Source organism: Rhinatrema bivittatum, chromosome 8 (genome assembly GCF_901001135.1).
Source record: "Rhinatrema bivittatum chromosome 8, aRhiBiv1.1, whole genome shotgun sequence".
NCBI classification, from domain to species: Eukaryota; Metazoa; Chordata; class Amphibia; order Gymnophiona; family Rhinatrematidae; genus Rhinatrema; species Rhinatrema bivittatum.
Window position 1 is genome coordinate 163,985,567 of NC_042622.1, and position 20,256 is coordinate 164,005,822.

At 47.7% G+C, this 20,256-nt stretch overlaps 2 protein-coding genes across 2 annotated transcripts in view; both read right to left on the minus strand.

Moving 5' to 3' along the window:
* Positions 1–5,718, minus strand: part of UNC119 (unc-119 lipid binding chaperone) — a 32,530-nt gene extending 26,812 nt beyond the window's left edge. Inside the window, exon 1 of the mRNA XM_029610945.1 lies at positions 5,132–5,718. Within this exon, the coding sequence (XP_029466805.1) occupies positions 5,132–5,270 (139 nt within the window). The 5' untranslated portion in view covers positions 5,271–5,718. The remainder of the gene's footprint in view (positions 1–5,131) is intronic.
* A 1,165-nt stretch (positions 5,719–6,883) lies between these two features.
* The window catches only part of PIGS (phosphatidylinositol glycan anchor biosynthesis class S), a 60,451-nt gene continuing 47,078 nt past the window's right edge, over positions 6,884–20,256 (minus strand). Inside the window, exons 10-12 of the mRNA XM_029610944.1 lie at positions 12,350–12,450; positions 11,977–12,187; positions 6,884–11,409 (exon numbers count right to left, since the gene is read on the minus strand). Coding sequence (XP_029466804.1) covers positions 11,134–11,409; positions 11,977–12,187; positions 12,350–12,450 — 588 coding nt within the window. The 3' untranslated portion in view covers positions 6,884–11,133. The remainder of the gene's footprint in view (positions 11,410–11,976; positions 12,188–12,349; positions 12,451–20,256) is intronic.

Genomic DNA, 20,256 nt, shown 5'->3' on the forward strand with positions numbered 1-20,256 from the left:
CTTACAGGGAAGAATACACAGCTGGGCCTTGGACCACAGCTGCAGACCAATTTCTCAGCCATAAAAGCCTGAGAGCCGCTATTGTCGAGACCATGCTCCTGGCCGAAGTGCGGACCAAGTCGTAAACCGCATCCACGACATAGGCCACTCCAGCCTCCAAATGTGCTGCTTGCAGAGAATCCTCATCCCTGGAGGAAGCCGGTTCTCGCAACTTCTGCACCCAGCATAGGCAGGCTCTCCGCATCACACAGATCATGGCCCAGAGACTCAAAGCAGACATCTCAAATAAACGCTTCAATTGAATCTCCAACCTGCAGTCCTGTACATCCCTCAAAGCGGCCACCCCTGCCACTGAGATGGTAGTTTTCTTAGCACTGCTGAAACAGCCGTATCCACCTTCGGTACATGCATAAGCTCCAAGGTATCCTCCATCAGGGGGTAAAGCTTAGCTATGGCCCTTCCTACCTTCAAGCCCACTTCCGGGGAGTCCCACTCCTGGTTCACCAGCTTGCAAATTCTTTCGGCAAAGGAAAGGCACTAGGAGACCCCCCGCAGACTGTCCAGGACCGGGTTCACGCCCTCGTTAACTGACTCTTGAGTCACCTTCACCCCTAATTCCTGTAAAACTTGTGGAATAAGGGGACACAACTCCTTATTAAACAAGTGGAACACTCAAGGGCCATCAACCTCCGACACCGGCAACTCATCTGGGTCCAGATCATCCTTATTCGCATCTGGATCTGCATCCCCATCTGGGTCGGCATCCTGTAAATCGAGGGGGTCCTCTGAAATAAAATCAGAGTCCTCCCCCTCCCTGGGGGTCAGGCTCCAGACCTGCTCAACCCAAACCCAGTCGTTGCAACAGGTCCCCAGATCCCCCTGTAAGCACCACCTTAGGGATCTTAGAAGCATGCAAGGGTGGCCTCTTTGGATGCTTGATCCCTGCTCCCTTCCTTGCCAGGAAGGCCTTATGAAGGAGTAGAAGTCTGGAGAAAAATCTTCTGGGTCCTCAGCCCCCTGATCAGCAAGGCTAGCCTCCAAATCTTGACCCCTATCGCAATCATCCTGTACCACAGGCGACAGAAGGGGAGGGCAATCCTGTGAATCTCTGATGGGCGCAGAGGCCTGCACGCAATCTCCAGTGGGTACAGTCGCCGCCGCCCCCCAGAGCCACAGTTGGGGTCCCCGACAAACGAAGGGGCCACTTCTTCAGGGAACCCCCCCAAAGGTCCCTTCATTACCCGCCTTGCAACTGGGGCACAAGATTTACTGCTCAGCTGAGCAGACGAAGTCCCACAGGCCCTGCAGGTCACTACATGTGGTTTTGGCGCCATTCCCATAGCAGAACAGGCCCCATATGCAGCTCAACCAGCGCGCACAGGACTACAGGCTGCACACATGGCAATAACAGCATGTGTCGGCCACCCAGCAAAAGCAGTCAGAGCGGCACACGGGAAAACCCCGAAGCGAAAGCAGAGGGTCCCGCTGGCAAAAGGTACGCAGGCACCAACCCGAGGCCCTGATTGACAGGGAATGAGAAAGGAAACTGCACCTGTGGTCCCAGAGAGCCAAGCCGCGATCTCCCTCACCATTCCCGGAAACCCTGGAGCGAGGGAGAAGGGAAAGGAATACCCCCCAACCTTCCCCTCCTGAAGTGCCGACATGTGGATAAAGGTGAACTGGTAGATGTAGCGTATTTGAATTTTCAGAAGGTGTTTCACAGAGTCCCTCATGAGAGGCTTCTGAGAAAACTAAAAAGTCATGGGATAGAAGGCAATGTCCTTTCGTGGATTAGAAACTGGTTAAAAAAAAGACAGGAAACAGAGTAGGATTAAATGGTCAATTTTCTCAGTGGAAAAGGGTAAACAATGGAGTGCCTCAGGTATCTGTACTTGGACTGGTGCTTTTCAATATATTTATAAATGATCTGGAAAGGAATACGACGAGTGAGGTTATCAAATTTGCAGATGATACAAAATTATTAGAGTAGTTAAATCACAAGTGGATTGTGATAAATTGCAGGAGGACCTTGCGAGACTAGAAGACAAGGCATCCAAATGGCAGATGAAATTTAATGTGGACAAGTGCAAGGTGTTGTATATAGGGAAAAATAACCCATGCTGTAGTTACATGATGTTAGGTTCCATATTAGGAGCTACCACCCAGGAAAAAGATCTAGGATTCATAGTGGATAAATACATTGAAATAGTCAGCTCAGTGTGCTGCAGCAGTCAAAAAACCAAAACAGAATGTTAGGAATTATTAGGAAGGAAATGATGAATAAAACGGAAAAGGTCATAATGCCTCTGTATCGCTCCATGGTGAGACCGCACCTTGAGTACTGTGTATAGTCCTGGTCACCACATCTCAAAAAAGATATACTTGCACTGGAGAAGGTCAGAGAAGGGTGACCTTTATCCTTTCCCTTTGAGGAAAGGCTAAAGAGGTTAGGGCTGTTCAGCTTAGAGAAGAGACGGCTGAGGGGGTATATGATAGATGTCTTTAAAATCATGAGAGGTCTTGAACGAGTTGATGTGAATCGACTATTTACACTTTCGGATAATAGAAGTACTAGGGGGCACTCCATGAAGTTAGCAAGTAGCACATTTAAGACTAATGGGAGAAAATTATTTTTCACTCAATGCACAATTAAGCTCTGGAATTTGTTGCCAAAGGATGTGGTTAGGGCAGTTAGTGTAGCTGGGTTCAAAAAAGGTTTGGATAAGTTCTTGGAAGAGAAGTCCATTACCTGCTATTAATCAAGTTAACTCAGTAGCATGGGATCTTCTTAGTGTTTGGGTACTTGCAAGGTTCTTGTAGCCTGGTTTGGCCTCCTTTGGCAAACAAGATGCTGGGCTTTATGGACCCTTGGTCTGACCCAGCATGGCAATTTCTTATGTTCTGAATCAAACAGTTACCACCAACAAGGGCCCTGAACTTGGTGGTTGGTGAAACAGATAAGTATGGGAAAATAAATGTGGGAGCTTGCTGGGCAGACTGGATGGGCTGATTGGTCTTTTTCTGCTGTCATTTCTATGTTTCTAAGGCACTCACCACCGACTGTTCCTTCCAGCTGCTGCAAAACGAAATGACCACTTTTTTTTTTTTTTTAACAGCTTAATTAAAGAAAACGTAACTTCCCTGACAGGCTGGTGCAGACTCAGGAGGGGGTCTCAGTGACCCTGAGGGAGCCAGTCCCCTGGCTATCAGGTTCTCCTGCCGGTCGAGGGTGAAAACCAGCCAGGGGTTTCCAACCCCTGGTCGCCCTGCTCCACCTGAGGGATGGTCCACGAAGGAGCCTAAAATCTCAGGAAGGCTTCGGAACGTCAGAAAAACCAGATGTGTCTCTCAAAATAAATTTGATCAGACTGCAGGTTAGTACCTCGACCATCTGCTGGAAACAGAGAAATACTGAGGGACTGCAGGAGGCACTCTCGGTTATGAAGCAGTACCTCATGGTTTTGTTCTCTGCCTCCATCTGCTGGTAGGGATGCATAACCCACTTGTCTGGACTGATCTGTTTCGAACAGTGGCCAATACAGATCACAAGTACCTGGCAGAGTCCCAAAAGAAGTGGTGGTTTTCCCCAAATCTACCCGGTTAATAACAGTTTATGGACTTTTCCCCCAGGAAATTGTCCATACCTTTTTTTTTTTTTTTTTAAAACACTGTTACACTAACAGCTTTTACCACATCCTGCAGCAATGAATTCCACAGCTTAATTGTGCGTTGAGTAAAAAGTATTTTCCCCACTTTTAAAGGTGCTACTTAGTAACTTCATGGAGTGACCCCCTAGTCTTTCCATTTTTTTTAAAGAATAAACTGATTTGCATTTACCCATTGCACTCCACTCATAACGACATCCAGATACAAACCAGAGAAAATTCTTTTTCATTTAAACACAAATTAAGCTTTGGAATTCACTGCCAGAAGATGTGGTTAAGATAGTTAGTGTACTTGGGTTTAAAAAAGTTTGGATAAGTTCCCGGAAGAGAAGTCCATAAACTACTATTAATCAACAGGGAATAGCCACTGCTTGTTGCCAGCATTAGTAGCATGGGATCTATTTAATGCTTGGGTACTTACCAGGTACTTGTGACTTGACTTTGCTACTGTTGGAGACAGGATACTGGCTTGATAGACCCTTGGATCCAGTATAGCATATATCTTCTTATGTTAGTATCCTTTGAATATATCTCCTGTTGGAATAGGCTCCCCCTTCCCCAGATTGTTGTCCATTTCCTACCAAATTTAAACCCCTCTTCCCTACACCATCATCTCATGTATGCATTTAGACTCTGGAGCTCAGTCTGCCTCTGGGGTCCTATGTGTGGAACAAGGAGCAAGCCAATAAGGTTACCCTGGACTGTAAGTCCTGGGAATCTGTTCCGTGTCCGTCCCATTAGACATCTGCAATATTTCTATGTATGGAAATGTACATTTTTATTTGGGTTATGAAATGCTTTGTTTTAACCCTCAGAGCATATGAAGTTGGTGTCCCAGTTGTACAAGTGAAGAGTGGGCTCAGGAAAAGAAACTTAAATTGATGTCAAATCTGAAAGATGTTTACACAAATTCCAAAAGTGTAAAACTGTAAAAATAATATTTAGAAAGAGGAAGAACACAGCAAAAAGGCCAAAAGACGATACAGAAGTTCAGAAATAGGAAACTTGATATTTTGATGTTTTTAGCTAATAAAGCTGCTTTTAACATAAGTTTGAAAAGCTGGTGGCGAGTTACAGGACAAAGGTAATCTCCAGAGCCCCAAGGTGGTCCTTTACTAAAGGACACAACACTCTCCCCACCCCAGCTCTACACAAAGGGACCCCAGAGGGGACCATGACCACCATCCTCTCCTTAGACCTACACAAAGGGGAATAACACTCTCATCCCCAGCCCTACAGAGGGAACCTCCCCAGCCCTGGGGCTCCCCGAGGCCTGCAGAGAGAAGATACTCAGCCCAGTGCTGGGCTCAGAGCAGGAACTGAATGAACCACAAGAAAATGAAAAGTAAACGAGGAAGAGGCCGCAGTGAGCACAGGAAGCCCAGCTAATGAGGCCCAGGCCGCATACAGAGCCCATCCATCCCCTAGGTAAAAAGGCGACGCGGCGTACAGCGCCCGGTACTGACCCGCCGTCACCTTCCGCAGTCGCAGGACGTCCTCGGGGCTGACGGAGCCAGGCCGCGGCGGCTCCTCCTCGGTGCGGGGCTCCTGCGGCCTCCGGGTACCGGGGAGCGCGTCCGCGGCGCTGGGCGAAGAACAACTCATCCTCCGGGGACCGGCGCCGAGCACCCTCGCTGTACCACCGCCGCTCACAGGTATAGCGCTCCTCCCCCGGCCCGCCCTTACAGCGAGGGAGGGAGGGAGGGGCCAGGGCGCTACCGGCAGCTACGGAAACCGCGGATCTCACGGGAAGGGGGAGGAGGAGAAAGTAACCTCCGGCTCCCCCCCACTCAGGCTTTCATCGAGGCCTGCTTTTACCCAACTGCCTGCTGGAATGCGTAGCTCTCGTGGACTGCCGAGTCAGAACTACAAACCCCTAAATGCAATGCGGCAAAAGGCAGGCCTAGGTCACAGCGTGCTACAAGCACAGAAGCAAAGGACGGCCCTGGCCGGTGACATCAGGAAAGCTTCTGCCCCATGCCAGCTGCTGTAATCCTGTGCCAGGGCCCTTTGGATTCGGTCTCATCTCCAGAAGGAAGCTTTCCCTTTAAAAGTGAATGCTATGCGCGCGCATACTCCTGGCATTGGTAGGTAGCACCACCTGCTCTAGCCCGCCGTCAACACCTCAAATGCTGATTGGAAGAAGGATGCTACATCTTTTCTAGATAAAATTAATAGACTGAAAACTCATCCCCCTCTCTGTTCTATCACAGGAGGCCCTGAAGAGCCACATGGCCTGGTGACATGGACTACATTTAACAGAGTAACAAATCTTGAAATTAGCCAAATTCTTGCCAAAATAGCCCTGCTATTCTCTCACGAGATCCAATTCCAGCCAGTACCCCGAAACAAGTACATTGTGTTATCACTCTAACCATCATAACTTTAATTAACCTCTCTCTTTTGGCAGAAACTGTAGCATCTGGATTAAACCAAGCTATGACAAAGCTGATTGTGAAAAATAAAACTGCTAGAATCTACAACTGGGACAACACTGGGCCCATATCCAACTTGTCTTTTCTCTCAAAAGTACTGGAAAAAGCTGTGCTAGCCAAACTGGTGAATCATTTGGAAGCCCAAGATATTCTTTTCCCTAATCAACTGTTCTCTTTGATGGACTCTGTTTGATGAGGGCTTGATTCTGTGAATCTTATTTTCTTGTGTGACTCAATTTAACAGCCACCTTTGACACTGTGAACCAGACCCTGTTATGCCATCAGCTAAGCAAGCTTGAGAGCTAAGGGAGTGTTCGCAGATGGTTCTCTTCTTTCCTAGCTAATAGGTCATTCCAAGTCAAATTGGGCACTCACCTATCTGATAAGGTGTCCTTCAAGGTTCAGCCCTTTTGGTAACACTATCCAATATTTATATGCTTCCACTGTACAAACTAGTGGTGGATTGCGGAAGCTCATTGTTTGTATATGCTGATAATGTTATATACCATTCTCTAAAGCATATAAAAATACAGTATCAACACTATCGACCTATATGAAAGCAATACAAGAAGAACTATTCCATCTTAAACTACCATTAAAGCATAGAAAGACTAAAGTTATTTGGTTAAGGAGAAATCCTTCTATAGTTAAACCTCCGGTTCTAGACTTAGATACTTTTCAAATTACTCCCACAACCCAAGTACAGAATTTAGGTAGGCACCTGGATGAAAACCTTACTATGAAAAAGCACATCAATAAATTAATACAGGTTATACCAAGGTATATATATTACATCAGTTGAAAACTTTATTAACTTTCAAAGACTTCCATACTGTATTGCAAACTTTTATTTTCTCACATGTAGACTATAACTCTCTATTACTCAATTTTCCTGCATGTCTCTTGAAACCATTACAACTATTACAAAATGCCTCAGCTAGATTTTTATTAGAACCAGGAAATTTGATCACAGTACATCATTACTGATCTCACTGCACTGGCTTCCTGCACAATCCTGATTCTATTACAAAGTATTAACATTAATATTCAAACTCATTCATTTTTGTTCGTACCAGACATCAGTCCCTACAAGTGGGGCTTATGCATCCCTACCAGTAGATGGAGGTAGAGAACAAAACTTTGAAACATTGCTACATAACGGAGAGTGCCACCTGCAGCCCCTCAGTATTTCCCTAAGTATTTCTTGGTCTCCAGCAGATGGTAGAGGTGCAAAACTGTAGTCCAGAGTTTCAAAAAAAAAGAAAAGAGAAAATTTTAAGATTTGGGTCACCAAGGTATTAGGTTCCCTTGTGGGCCATCCCATGGGTAAAGCAGAGCAAGCGGAGGGTTGGAGATCCCTGTTCTGGCTCAGCCCTTTTTTGGGGGGTGGCGGGGGGCTGAAAGCCAGGAGAGTCTTGGTTCCCTCACCCCCTTTGGGTCCCTGGCACCCACAGTGCTCAGCCTCTTTCAGAAGCAGGGAAGTATTTGAGTTTACTTCCCTATATGTGTCTTTAAATATATTAAAAAAAAAAAAAAAAAAAAAAAAAAGACTGCAAGAAGAGCAGCAAGAGCAGGGCTGAGGCAGTTTGAGCAGCTGAATTAGTTCTCTGCTGGGAGGCAGGTAAGATGCAAGGCGGGGGGGGGGGAGAGAGAGGAATTATTTTTTCTGTCGGGCCCAGGGGTCATTTTAGCACTGGACAGCTCCATTCTCTCCTCTCATCTGGGGGTAGGGGCTATTTTTAGGCCCGATTGCACCGGCATGCCACCTCCCGTGCAGCACAGCAGTTTGTTGCAGCTGCGGTTTAAGAAGGGCTCTCCTTGAGTCGGCTGCGTTTTGCTGGGAATGCATCTCCGGAGGCCTGGGACTTCTGCGGGACCCCCAGGGGGGTGGCAGGAGCACAAGGGCGACTGGCCTGGTTCTGGAGGCTCGGGGGGGGGGGGGGGGGGGAAGCCGGCAACCATTTTGTCTGCACGTGCTGGGAGGCAGGCTGCTGTTGCAGAGCCTTGGGACTTCCCTCTCAGCAAGACCCTGCTGGTGGCAGGGGAAGGGAAGAGGCACAGGGGGACTTTGATCCGGATCCTTCTTCGTCGGATCCTGAAGCTTTTTCAAAGGATTTTGTCCTTCTGCTCTATAAGGCCTACTTGGGCAGCAAGAGAGCAGGGACCAAGAGACCTTTGCCTAGGAAGTCCCGGACGGCTAAGAAGCCTAGAGATTGGAGGCGTGCAGAGTCCATAGGAATCTTGCAGTCCTTGGGTCTCAATCAGTCTGCTCTAGAAGACACGTCAGATGAGACGGATGATCCGGATCAGATGCAGGGAGGTCTGGTGGATCCGGACAAAGACCCTGTTATAGCACTTTCGTGGATCTGATGCAGGATCTGGACCAGTGTCCTTGCTGGAACAGACTGAGTCGTAGAAAATTCCCAAGGTGGATGTGGCGGTTTCTGTGGTAACCAAGAAAACGACCATCCCAGGGGCAGGTTCGGCCTCTCTGAAGGACATCCAGGATTGAAACTAGAAATTCTGCCTAAGAGGCTGTTTGACGTTTCAGCTTTGAGTCTTTGTGCAGTGGTGTGTGGAAGCTTGGTGCAGAGAGCCTGCTTGTGCTGGGTGCAGAGGACAACGGCTTGGAAGCAGGAGTGGCCTAGGTGGTGGATGCCCTTTATCACATGATCTGGACTGATGCCAGAAGTATGGTCTCTGCAATTGCAGCGCAGAGAATTCTATGGCTACGAAATTGGTTGATGGATGTGTGGTCTAAAGCCCAGCTGTCTAAACTCCCCTTCAGGGGCAAGCTGCTGTTTGGGGAGGATCTGAAGCAGCTTATGAAGCAGTTGGGGGAGTCGAAGGGTAAAGTTGCTTGTGGTCAGGAAAACCCCCAAGAAATCTTTTCCTCCACGAGATTGGTTCTGAGAGATGAGGAGGTTTTGTGCTGGCATGAGTCCTGGGCTGGCGGCGCAAAAACAGAGTTCGGGCACACAGCAGTCTTTTTGAGCCCAACGCAGACATCCAAGGGATGGTGGACCCAGGGGGGAGATGGAAGTAAGATGGGTCAATGAAGGTGGGCTGGTCCATTCCTCTCCAGAGGCTATCAGAGTGAGGCTGTCCCTCTTTTAAGAGGAGTGGACTAGGATCATGTCGGACCAGTGGGTCCTGGTTGTGGTAAGAGACAGCTCTGTCTTAGAATTCTCTCATCTGCTCAGAGATGCCTTTGTAATCTCCCGCTGCATCTCCTGGTACAAGGGAAAGGTAGTACAGTATACTTTGCATTTGCTGCAGCTCCTCCGCTCCATTATTCCAGTGTCCCTTCAGGAGAGGGGGCAAGGTTGGTACTCCTTGTATTTTGTGGTGCCCAAAAAGGAGGGGACTTTTCGGCCCATTCTTAATCTGCAGAAGGTCAATGCTGCCCTCCGTGTGCTGTGGTTTCGAATGGAGACGATGAGCACGATGATAGCTGCAGTGTGCAAAGGGGAGTTTCTGGTGTTGTTGAACTTGTCAGAAGCTTATCTCCATATCCCCATTTGGGCCAAACACCAGAGGTTCCTGAGATTCGTGGTCCTGTGGAAGCATTTCCAATTTTGGGCCCTTCCCTTTGGATTGGCGACAGCGCCGCGCATGTTCACAAAGGTGATGATGGTAGTGACGGCGGCGCTCAGGAAGTATCCTGGTGCACCCGTACCTGGACGATTGGCTAGTATGGGCAAAGTTGGAAGTGGAGTGCTGTTGCTCAGTCCAGCAGGTCCTGCAGCTTATGGATTCATTAGGCTGGGTGACGAATCTGGCAAAGAGTTGTTTGAAGCTGGCCCAGTGATTGGAATATCTTGGGGCACGCTTTGATACTCAGATGGGGAAGGTGTTCCTGACTACGCAGAGTCAGGTCCTTTGGCTGCTGCATCTGTTGGTTCCCAGGGTCTGTTTCTACAGTGGAATTAATTCCATGGGCTTTTGCTCACATGCGCACAATGCAGAGGGTGCTGGTATCCTGTTGGAATTCACTTTCAGAGGAATTTCCGCTTTCTTTGCCATTGCCGGAGGATGCCAGGTCTAGTCTCTCCTGTTGGCTGTATCGGCACACTCTGGAGAAAGAGATGGATCTGGAAGTTCCCACCTGGGTGGTGGGGACCATGGATGCCAGGCTCTCCGGTTGGGGGCGATGTGTCAAGGAAAATCAGCCAAGTGTCAGTGGTCATCAGAGGAGGTGAACTGGTCATCAATCGGCTGGAAACCAGGGCAGTGCGCAAAGCCTTGTTGGCGTTTCTCCTACTCATTCAAGACAAAGTGGTGCGAATGTTCTCAGACAATGTGACAACTGCCAGCAGGGTGGAACGAAGAGTCATCTGGTGGCGCATTTATTACCCACCTTTCCAACAACAAACCTACGTAAGGCAAAGTATGAAGGGGTACAGACAGTAGTTGCATTATACCTTTGTTTAGGACCACAGGTACCCACAGCTGTGCTAGAGGACCCCTAGCCAATCAAGTTTTCATGATATCCACAATGAATATGCATGATGTAGATTTGCATGCACAACCTCCACAGCATGCAAATTCATTGTATTCATCCTGAAAACCTGACTGGCTGGGGGTCCTCTAGGACCCATTTGGGCACCTCTGGTTTAGGAAATCAGAACTTGAACACAGGCTACATTACCATTACTGAAAGGTTAAAAACATTCACCTTTTGCCGAACAGCTCTCAGAGACTTATTAATGGATGCTTTTGCCTTAGTCTGAGGTTTGTGTGTAAAATGGCATCTCTACCCCAGTTAGTCTGAAGTCACATTTTAGAGCGTAAGAGACATGGCAGGCCATTGCAAAGCCAACCTTAACAGTCTTTCTTCTAGACACCACCTCCTCACAACTCAGCCTTCCTTCAACACAAGACCCTACTGTACACCATCACTTTCACCCTATATTCTCCTGTAAAAACCTAAATCATGCTTCAGACCCAGGTCATCTTCAAATTGTCAATAAATAACAAACGTTCTCTCCTCAGTTCCTGGTGCCCTTGACTTCCTCAGACATGGGGCTAACTCAGTCACTTTTGGAGGGCTCCTTCTCCCTTTGCTTCTGTTCCTTGGCAATTTTTATCAGGGACAGCAGGATGGGGACAGCCATAGGCAGGAAGAGCGGAATGTAGATGGCAAACTTCTGATCGTCGGGGAAGTACAGGAGATGGAGTAATGACGGGTCAAAAAAGGCTTTTTCAGAGGAGGTGATGGCATCTTTACTAGACCTGAATGCAGGTTCCAGCCTCCCTGCTTCCAGCTCCAGCATTGCTGCATGAACAGAGTCCACAGCACGGTACACCTAGGCAAGGCAACACAAGCAGATAGAAAAGCAGAAATGGTCAGAGTGGAGCAGGATCAGATGTCAGCATGCGACAGGCTATTTTCTTAGGCCTGCAGAAGGCAGAACAGAGATGAGCCTCCAGACAGCTTTTCTCTTCCGACCTTGAGCTAGGCAGTGGACAGAAGCACAATCTTACAATCAGGGCTAAGGCTCACTGTTGGTCCCTCGGGCAGGTGAGTGCCACCAGACACTAGAGGGCATAAGGGCATATTTGGCTACTCAGATTGGTGGAGTGACTGCTTTGCTCCCCCCTCCACTCACTGGTTTACAGAAGAAGTTCTGCTGCACACAGGAGACAAGGGAGGACAGGAATATGTCCTTCCTTGTTTAAAACCTTTAAAAACTCAAACTGTGAAATTCATGTGCAGTTCATAATGAGTAAGTTTTTTTGTGGGGAACCCTTTCCTGGTCTACAGGAGTTACTTTCTTCACGTCAGTAACACTTATAGCATAAGAGGTACTTTCAGCAAGACATGTCAGTGCATGGATGCTTTCTACTGCCAATGCCCTGCTCCCTTCACTCACCTCAGAGGCCACATTATCGTTAATGACAATGTTTCCAATCTGGTCCAGCAGCTGAGCCAAGGAGGTCAGGGTTGTGCTCACTGTGGCAATATTCTCAACTGTCCTGGACCACAGCAAGCGGTCCAGTTCCCAGTCTGTCAACCCCTCATTCCCTGGACTCTCCAGGAGAAAGTCTGCTGGCATGGACCCCCTTGAAATCCCGAAGAGCAACCTGCAGAGGGAGGAATGGATGGAGATATCAGACATGCGTGCGAGCATACACGCACCTTCTCTTCCCACTAAAGCTTCCAGAAAAGAAAGCTAAAAAAATGAACAGAATAAACATTTACAACAGTGATGAGAGGAGACCCACTAACGCTGGCAAAGTTCTTACCGCAGCTGAGTAAGGAAAACCTCCATCACTGGCACCATGTCAATATCAACACGAACAGGGAATGTCATGTTACCTGCACCTCTGTAATTCACATTATAGACCTACAAAACAAGCACAAAAACAGCAGATTGGACTATGCTGAAGCTGCAGAATCACCTTCTAGATATAAAATGAGAAACCATTTTTTGGGGGTTTCATGTCAGTGTAGCTCGGCCTGGAAAAGATTCTGCACAGGACAAGCACCTGCAGCTGTGAGAAGAACTGCCCTAGATACAGCCAGGAGAAGACTCACCCTGTACCCGGTCACAGCAGAAAGAAAAGCCTCCTGCACACAGCCAAGCTGGACCAAGCTGTATGCGAGAGAAGATCCTTCGGGACACAGCCAGAAGAGTCATCCTGGCCCAGGTAGAACTGGGAGAAGAGCCTCCTGGACACAGATATGGCTAGGAGAAACGCCGCCATGTGGCGAGCCAGAAGAGCTTCACCAGGCACAGCCGAGCCAGGAGAGGTTCAGGCTGGTGTACAACTAGGAGAGCAGCTAGTAAATCTTGCTACATTGTAACCACTTTCAACAGGAAGGAGAAATTTTTCTCTGTTAATTTCCTTTCATGAGTCCTGCTCCACCAGCAGTCGGAGGCAGAGCACACAGTGAATTTTTCTATGACATCATCATCACTGCTTTTAGGTGCTGCAGCCCGGAGAAAGCCAGGATTCCCTTGACAAAGCACTGTAACAAAACGCATCATAGCAACCCCAATAATAATGTTAAACTTCCAACATACAGGCTGATGCTATACCATGCGCTGGCTGCAGTGCACGGTTTAACCCACATATGGACATGCGTTTTGGACGAGCGTCCATAACACCCGATGCAAAACGGGAGTTAGTGCATCCAAAACATGCGTAGGTAATAGCACTCATCACATGCAAATGTGATGTTGATGAGGCTATTATCTATTCCCCCCCCCCCCCCCCCCCCGTGCCAAAAAAAAAAAATGCACGTCTCAGGCGCCGTTTTCGGAGGGGGATGACCCGAAGGTTGTCTGGTTGTTCTGGAAGGGAAGAATTGAAACCTCTCATTCCTCACGTCCTGGAGGAGCTGGGGATTTTACCCAGGAGGACTCGGACAATGAGGGCATGGACCCAGTCCCGGATGGACTTCAGGGGCCACCGAAGGCTTTTCTGTTGCCCAAGAAGATAAGGATGTTAGTGAACTGGGAATGGGATTCCCCGGAGGCTGGCTTGAAGGTCATCAGGGCAATGGCAAAATTGTACTTGCTGTTGTAGGAGGCCTTAGAGCTTTTTAGACTACCTAAGGTAGATGCGGCTGTGTCAGCACTCACTAAGACCACCACCATTCCTTTTGTTCGACTGCACTGAAGGATGTTCAGGACCAAAGCTGGAGATCCATTTAAAGGATGTTTGAGGTTTCAGTGTTGAATCTCCAGGTGGCCATTTGTGGGAGCCTGATGCAAAGAGCCTGCTTACACTGGATGCAGAAGGCACAGGAGGAGGAGCATGCTGCAGTGGACATTTCCAGGCAGGAGGCCCAATTGGAGGTTGGGGTAGTCTATGTGGCAGATGCACTCTTTGACTTGGTGCGCACTTCGCCCAGGAACATGGTTTTGGCAATGGTGGATTGCAGGCTCCTGTGGTTGTGCAATTGGGCGGCAGATGTTTGGTTCAAGTCGCAATTGTGTAATTTTCCCTTTAAGGGAAAGCTGCTGTTTGGAGAGGATTTGGAACAGCTGAAGCAGCAGTCTGGGGAGTCTAAGGAGAATAAGCTTCCGGAGGACAAGAAAGCAGTCAAAAAGACTTTTCCAATGCGTTCTCATTTCCAAGACTTGAGGTGTTTTCAATCTGGCAAGGGGCCGCCAGCCTCAGGGCAGAAGCAAATTTTTGCATGGTAGCGGTCCTTTCGGAGTGCCCACAGGACTTCCAGGGAGGGTTCTTATCAGGGGACCAGAACAGGTAAGACCTCACAATGAATTCAGGCAGGTCCATTCTTCCATAGAAGCAGTGAGGGGAGATTAACCCTTTTCTTTGAGGAGTGGACCAAAATCACGTTAGACCAGTGGGTTCTACAGGTGGTAAGAGAAGATTATGCCTTAGAATTTTCTTTTCCACTGAGAGAGGCTTTTCTGGTGTTCCACTGTGTATCCTGAAGCAAGCGGGAGGCAGTCCAAGAGACATTGCTCCATCTGCAAGAGAAAGAGGCGATTGTGCCAGTGCCTCTGGCAGAGAGAGGAAAAGGCAGGTACTCCATTTATTTTGTGGTGCCCAAAAAGGAAGGCACATTTAGGCCTATTCTGGATCTTCAGAAGGTCAACACGGCAATGTAGCAGTAGTACAGGAAGGAGAGTTTCTGGCTTCCTTAGATCTGACGGAGGCATACCTGCATACGGTTGGATGTTTCTGCAGTTCATGGTATTAGGGCAGCATTTCCAGTTTCAGGCTTTCCCTTTCAGGCTAGCGAAATGCGCCACGGCTGTTCACAAAAGTGATGGTAGTTGTGGCGGCATCCCTGAGAAGGTTGGGGATTCTAGTGCATCATTACCTGGACGACTAGCTTATCCGAGCAAAGTCGCAGATGGAATACACTCAGGCAGTGTACTGAGTCATGGAAACGTTGCGCGCGCTCGGCTGGGTGATAAATTTGTCAAAGAGTCATCTGGCAGCAACCCAGTCTCTAGAGTATCTGGGAGTGCGATATGACACCTGGATTGGCAAGGTGTTTCTAACCCTGGGGAAACAAATTTGCAGGGAAGATACTTCGTTTGTTACGCCTTCCGATCCCCAGAGCCTGGATTTACAGGTGCTGGGTTCAATGCTGTCTACTCTGGAAGTGGTTCCGAGGGACTTCACCCACCTGCGTCCTTCTCCAGAGAGCTTTACTATCCTGGTGGGATCTGTTGGAGGAGGATTTTCAGCGGCCGTTACCACTTCAGGGGGACTCCAAATCCAGTCTGTCCTGATGGCTTTCTTGCTGCAATTTGGAGAAAGGGGTAAATCTGGAGACTCCAGACTGGGTGGTGATGGTGACCACAGATGCAGGCCTCAGTGGTTGGGGGCAGTCTGCCCAAGGTCTGTGGTTGCTAGGGAAGCAGCCTGGTCTATCAATCATCTAGAAATGAAAGCAGTGCACAAAGCATTGCTTTGTTTTCTCCTGCAGGTTCGAGTGTGAGTAATGAGAGTGTTCTCGGACAATGCCACAACAGTTGCTTATATCAATCGTCAGGGCAGGACTAAGAGACACGGTGTGGCTCTCAAGGCCCAGGAACTCTTTGTTTGGGCAGAACAGTATCTAAGAACATAAGAACATGCCATACTGAGTCAGACCAAGGGTCCATCAAGCCCAGCATCCTGTTTCCAACAGTGGCCAATCCAGGCCATAAGAACCTGGCAAGTATCCAAAAACTAAGTCTATTCCATGTTACCGTTGCTAGTAATAGCAAAAGGTTATTATCTAAGTCAACTTAATTAATAGCAGGTTTTGGACTTCTTCTCCAAGAACTTATCCAATCCTTTTTTAAACACAGCTATACTAACTGCACTAACCACATCTTCTGGCAACAAATTCCAGAGTTTAATTGTGCGTTGAGTGAAAAAGAACTTTCTCCGATTAGTTTTAAATGTGCCACATGCTAACTTCATGGAGTGCCCCCTAGTCTTTCTATTATCCGAAAGAGTTAAAAACCGATTCACATCTACCCGTTCTAGACCTCTCATGATTTTAAACACCTCTATCATATCTGGAGGAGATAGTGGTTTCACATATTGCCAAAGTGGACAATGTGCAGGCAGATTATCTCAGCAGGCAACAGTTGGATCCAGTAGAATAGAAGGTGTCAATGGTGGCCTTCGACCTGATTTGCACCAGGTGGGGCAACCCATAGATGGATTTAATGGCGACTCGGAAAAATGCCAAAGTGCCTTGCTTTTTCAGTCACAGGTCGGCGCAGAGGGCTTGGACGCTCTGGTTCTTCCCTGGCCCTGAATTCATGGCCTATAATTCACTTCGTGTTCAAGTGGTGGCTTTGGGTTGTCTCAGGAATAAGCTGCTTAGAAGTGTCTTGGTGTCTTCACCTGGATGTGGTACAGTTTCTAAAGGGGGCCAAACATTTGAGACCTCCGGTGCACAGGTTGTGTCCAGCATGGAGCTTGAATTTGGTTCTGTGAGTGCTCTGTGAAGAGCGACCCTGAAGGATCTTACTTTGAAAGCGATCTTCCTGGTGGTGATTTATTCGGCCAGGCAGATATCGGTTTTGCAGAAGGTAGTTTCCTCTTTCCATCTTAACCAGATAGTGGAGTTTCTGAACTGGGCTTCGGAGACTTCACAGTCTAGGAAGCTTCACTTGTTGGATGTGAGATGGATCCTGTTACACTATCTAAAGGTCACTAACAGTTTTTGGCATTTGGATCATCTGTCTTATTTGGTAGGGCAAAGAAGGAAATAAAGATTCCAAGGCTACAACTGCTAGATGGTTAAAAGAGGCTATTTTCTCGGCCTATCTTTGTAAGCGCTGGAAGATTCCAGAGGGGTTGCGGGTGCATTCTACTAGGGCCCAGGTAGCCTCCTGGACAGAATGTCAGTTGGTCTGTCCTCAGGAGATCTGTAGGGCAGTAGCATGGTCTTCCCTTCACACTTGCACCCAGCATTACTGACTGGATGTCACGGCATCGGATGAGACTACATTTGGCGAGAATGTGTTGCAAGCAGGTTTTTCAGGTGCCTGCTCAGTGTAGGGGAATTTGGGTACATGCCACTTATCTGGACTGATCTGGGTATAAACAAGAAAGGAAAATTGGTTCTTACCTGCTAATTTTTGTTCCTGTAATACCACAGATCAGCCTACAGACCTGTTCCCCTGTTGTGGAAAGACCTTTATGGACTCAGTCTGTAATTTTTCTGTGTGTATACATTCAGAACTGGTAGAGTCACAATGGTTTTTTTGGTTCCTTTGTTTGACAAGGGGGGCTCCAACCATGAATTCTTTGTTCACCCTGGTTAGGGTAATTTGGTGTTTTTCACTCTACTTGGCTTGGGTACAGGTCAATACTGAGGGACTGCAGGTGGCACTCTCAGTTATGTAGCAGTGCCAGAAAAGTTTTTATTCCCTGCAAAACCCACTTGTCTGGACTGATCTGTGGTATTACAGGAATGAAAATTAGCAGGTAAGAACTAATTTTCCTAATCAAGACAGAAATCCAGCGAGCAGAAGTTTGCTACAAAAAAAACAAAACAAAAAAAAAAAACAAGGCCCAACTTCCCGGGAGCATCCTGGACTGCCATAGCAGGACTCATAGAAAGGAAATTAACAGGTAAAAATTTCTCCTTCCATCTTGTCCTGCTACACCAGTCTACGTCAGTCCATACCAGTGGAAAGCACCAAAGCCCAACTAATTAGGGAGGGAGGAAGCAAGCAAGCAAGGGCCGCCCTGAGAACCCCAGCTCCAAAAGCTGAGTCCTCTTTCATCATAACGTCTTGGATAAGTTCTTGGAGGAGAAGTCCATTAACTGCTATTAATCTAATTGACTTAGGGAATGGTCTCTGCTACTACTGGCATTAGTAGCATGGGATCTTCTTAGTGTTGGGGTACTTGCCAGGTTCTCGTAGCCTGGTTTGGCCACTTGAAAACAGGATGCTGGGCTCGATGGACCCTTGGTCCGACCAGTATGGCAATTTCTTATGTTCTTAATCTGTAAGGTTTTGAAAAAAGAACGCAAAAATGACCAAGCTGCCACCTTGCAAATGTCAGAAGTGAGAAATCACTACTTCCTCAGCCCATGATGAAGACTGCGTTCTAGTGGAATGAGTGCAGATGAGCTTCTTGGCCTGCCAGCCCTTGAGCAAATATGTTGAAGAGATGGCACATTTGATCCATCTAGCCAAAGCTGCCTTCGAAGTTGCCTCCCCTTTAAGCGGCCCTCCAAACACAATGAAAAAACCCAGCAGATTTCTGAAAAGAATATGTAACCTCAAGATATCTGATGACAGTCAAGCAACTGCAAAGACCTATTTACAACCTGACACTCTTCCTTAGAAAATGCTGGAAGATCAACCGATTAATATGAAATTCTGACAAGACCTTCGGCAAAAAGGAAGGAACCGGGTGAAAGGACAACACATCTGACAAAGTAATAAGGAAGGGATCCCTACAGGGCAAAGGTTGGATCTCAAAAATGCATAGAGTCAAGCAGATGGCAACCAAAAATCCCATCTTCAAGGAGAGGTCCTTGAGCAAAGCTCACTTGAGAGGCTCAAAAATGAAGGTGACAAGCCCTGCAAAACTAGACAGATCTCACTGCAGTACTAAAGGTCTAAATGGGGGTCTCAGTCTTTTAATGGCTCGAAGAAACAGAGATACATCTGGATGAGTTGCAACTGATGTACCAATCAGCTTGCCCCTATAGTAAGGGACTACTACCTCCTGTACTTTAACGGAATTCAAAGCTAATCCCTTGCTGAGACCCTTCTGAAGAAAAGCCAGGACGCTAGGAATATCTACACACCAGGGGGAAACCCCGCAATCCAAGCAAAAACACTCAAACTGGCCAAACTCGAATTTAGGCCAGAGAGGAGGACGTTCTCCATGCTTTGAGAAGGGTAAGAGAACAGGTGCAGAGCAGCCTTCAACTGTGCCTTTCAAAAGCCAAGCTATAATACAGAATAGAGCTGGATCCTCCATGAGAACTAGACCCTCACCAAGTGTCCGAGACTCTGGCAGATGCAATGAGCAGTCAACTTGAACCCCCTTTAGATCCACAAACTAAGGCCAATCTGGAGCTAACGGAATCACCTGATTGCCCTCGACATGACATACTATAGCACTCTGCTGATCAGAGGCTTCAGGGGAAAGACATAAAGAAGCTCCACCTTCAGCCAAAGCTGAAACAGCATCTATGCCCTCTACCCCTAAGTCTCTGCGAAGACTGAAAAACTGAGGCACCTTTTCATTTTTGCAGAATGCCATGAAATCCATGTGAGGCATGCCCCAGTGAGAACCCTGCTTGAAGCTCCCATTGAACTCCCATTCTCCTGTCTCCAGAGGATTCCTGCTCAGATAATTGGCTTCAACGTTGTCCTGGCCCATGATGCAAGCCGCCCTCAGCTGCAGGTTCTGTTCCACCCAAGGAAATAATTCGTCCATCTCTTCCAACACCCCCCAGCTCCTGGTCCCCCACTGTCTGATCACATTTGCTACTGCAGTGTCGGAAAATACTCTGCTTTTCCACAGAGCAAGGGAAGGAACTGGAACAGGGCCAGCTGTATCACCCTGATCCTCAGTCTGTTGATGGACCAGGATCTTCTTCTGGCAACCGAGATCCCTGGTCTACCTGCTCCAGAGAATGACCTCCCCAGCCAGAGAGACTTAAGAACATAAGATTTGTCATACTGGGTCAGATCAAGGGTCCATCAAGCCCAGTACTCTGTTTGCAACAGAGGCCAATCTAGGATACAAGTACCTGGCAGGATCCCAAACAGTAGATAGATCCCATGTTGCTATCGTGCAATGATAAGTAGTGGTTATTCCCTAAGTCTATTTGGTTAATAATAGTTTATGGACTTCTCCTCCAAGAGCTTGTCCAAATCTTTTTTAAACTCAGCTATATTAATTGTCTTACCCACATTCTCCAGCAATGAATTCCAGAGTTTAATTGTGCGTTCCCTGTACGTAGACGGATCAGTCCAGACTGCTGGGTTTTGCCTCCCTTCCAGCAGATGGAGACAGAGAAAGTTTCACAGGCACCGCCTCTTAACTTGGTGTGCCACCTGCTGCTCCTCAGTATTTCTCTGTCTCCAGCAGATGGAGGTGGTGTAAAACCTGTGGTTCTGATCCCAAGCTAAACATAACCCCTGCCCCCTCCCCCAAAAAAAAACAAAACAAAAAAAAAACAGATGTAG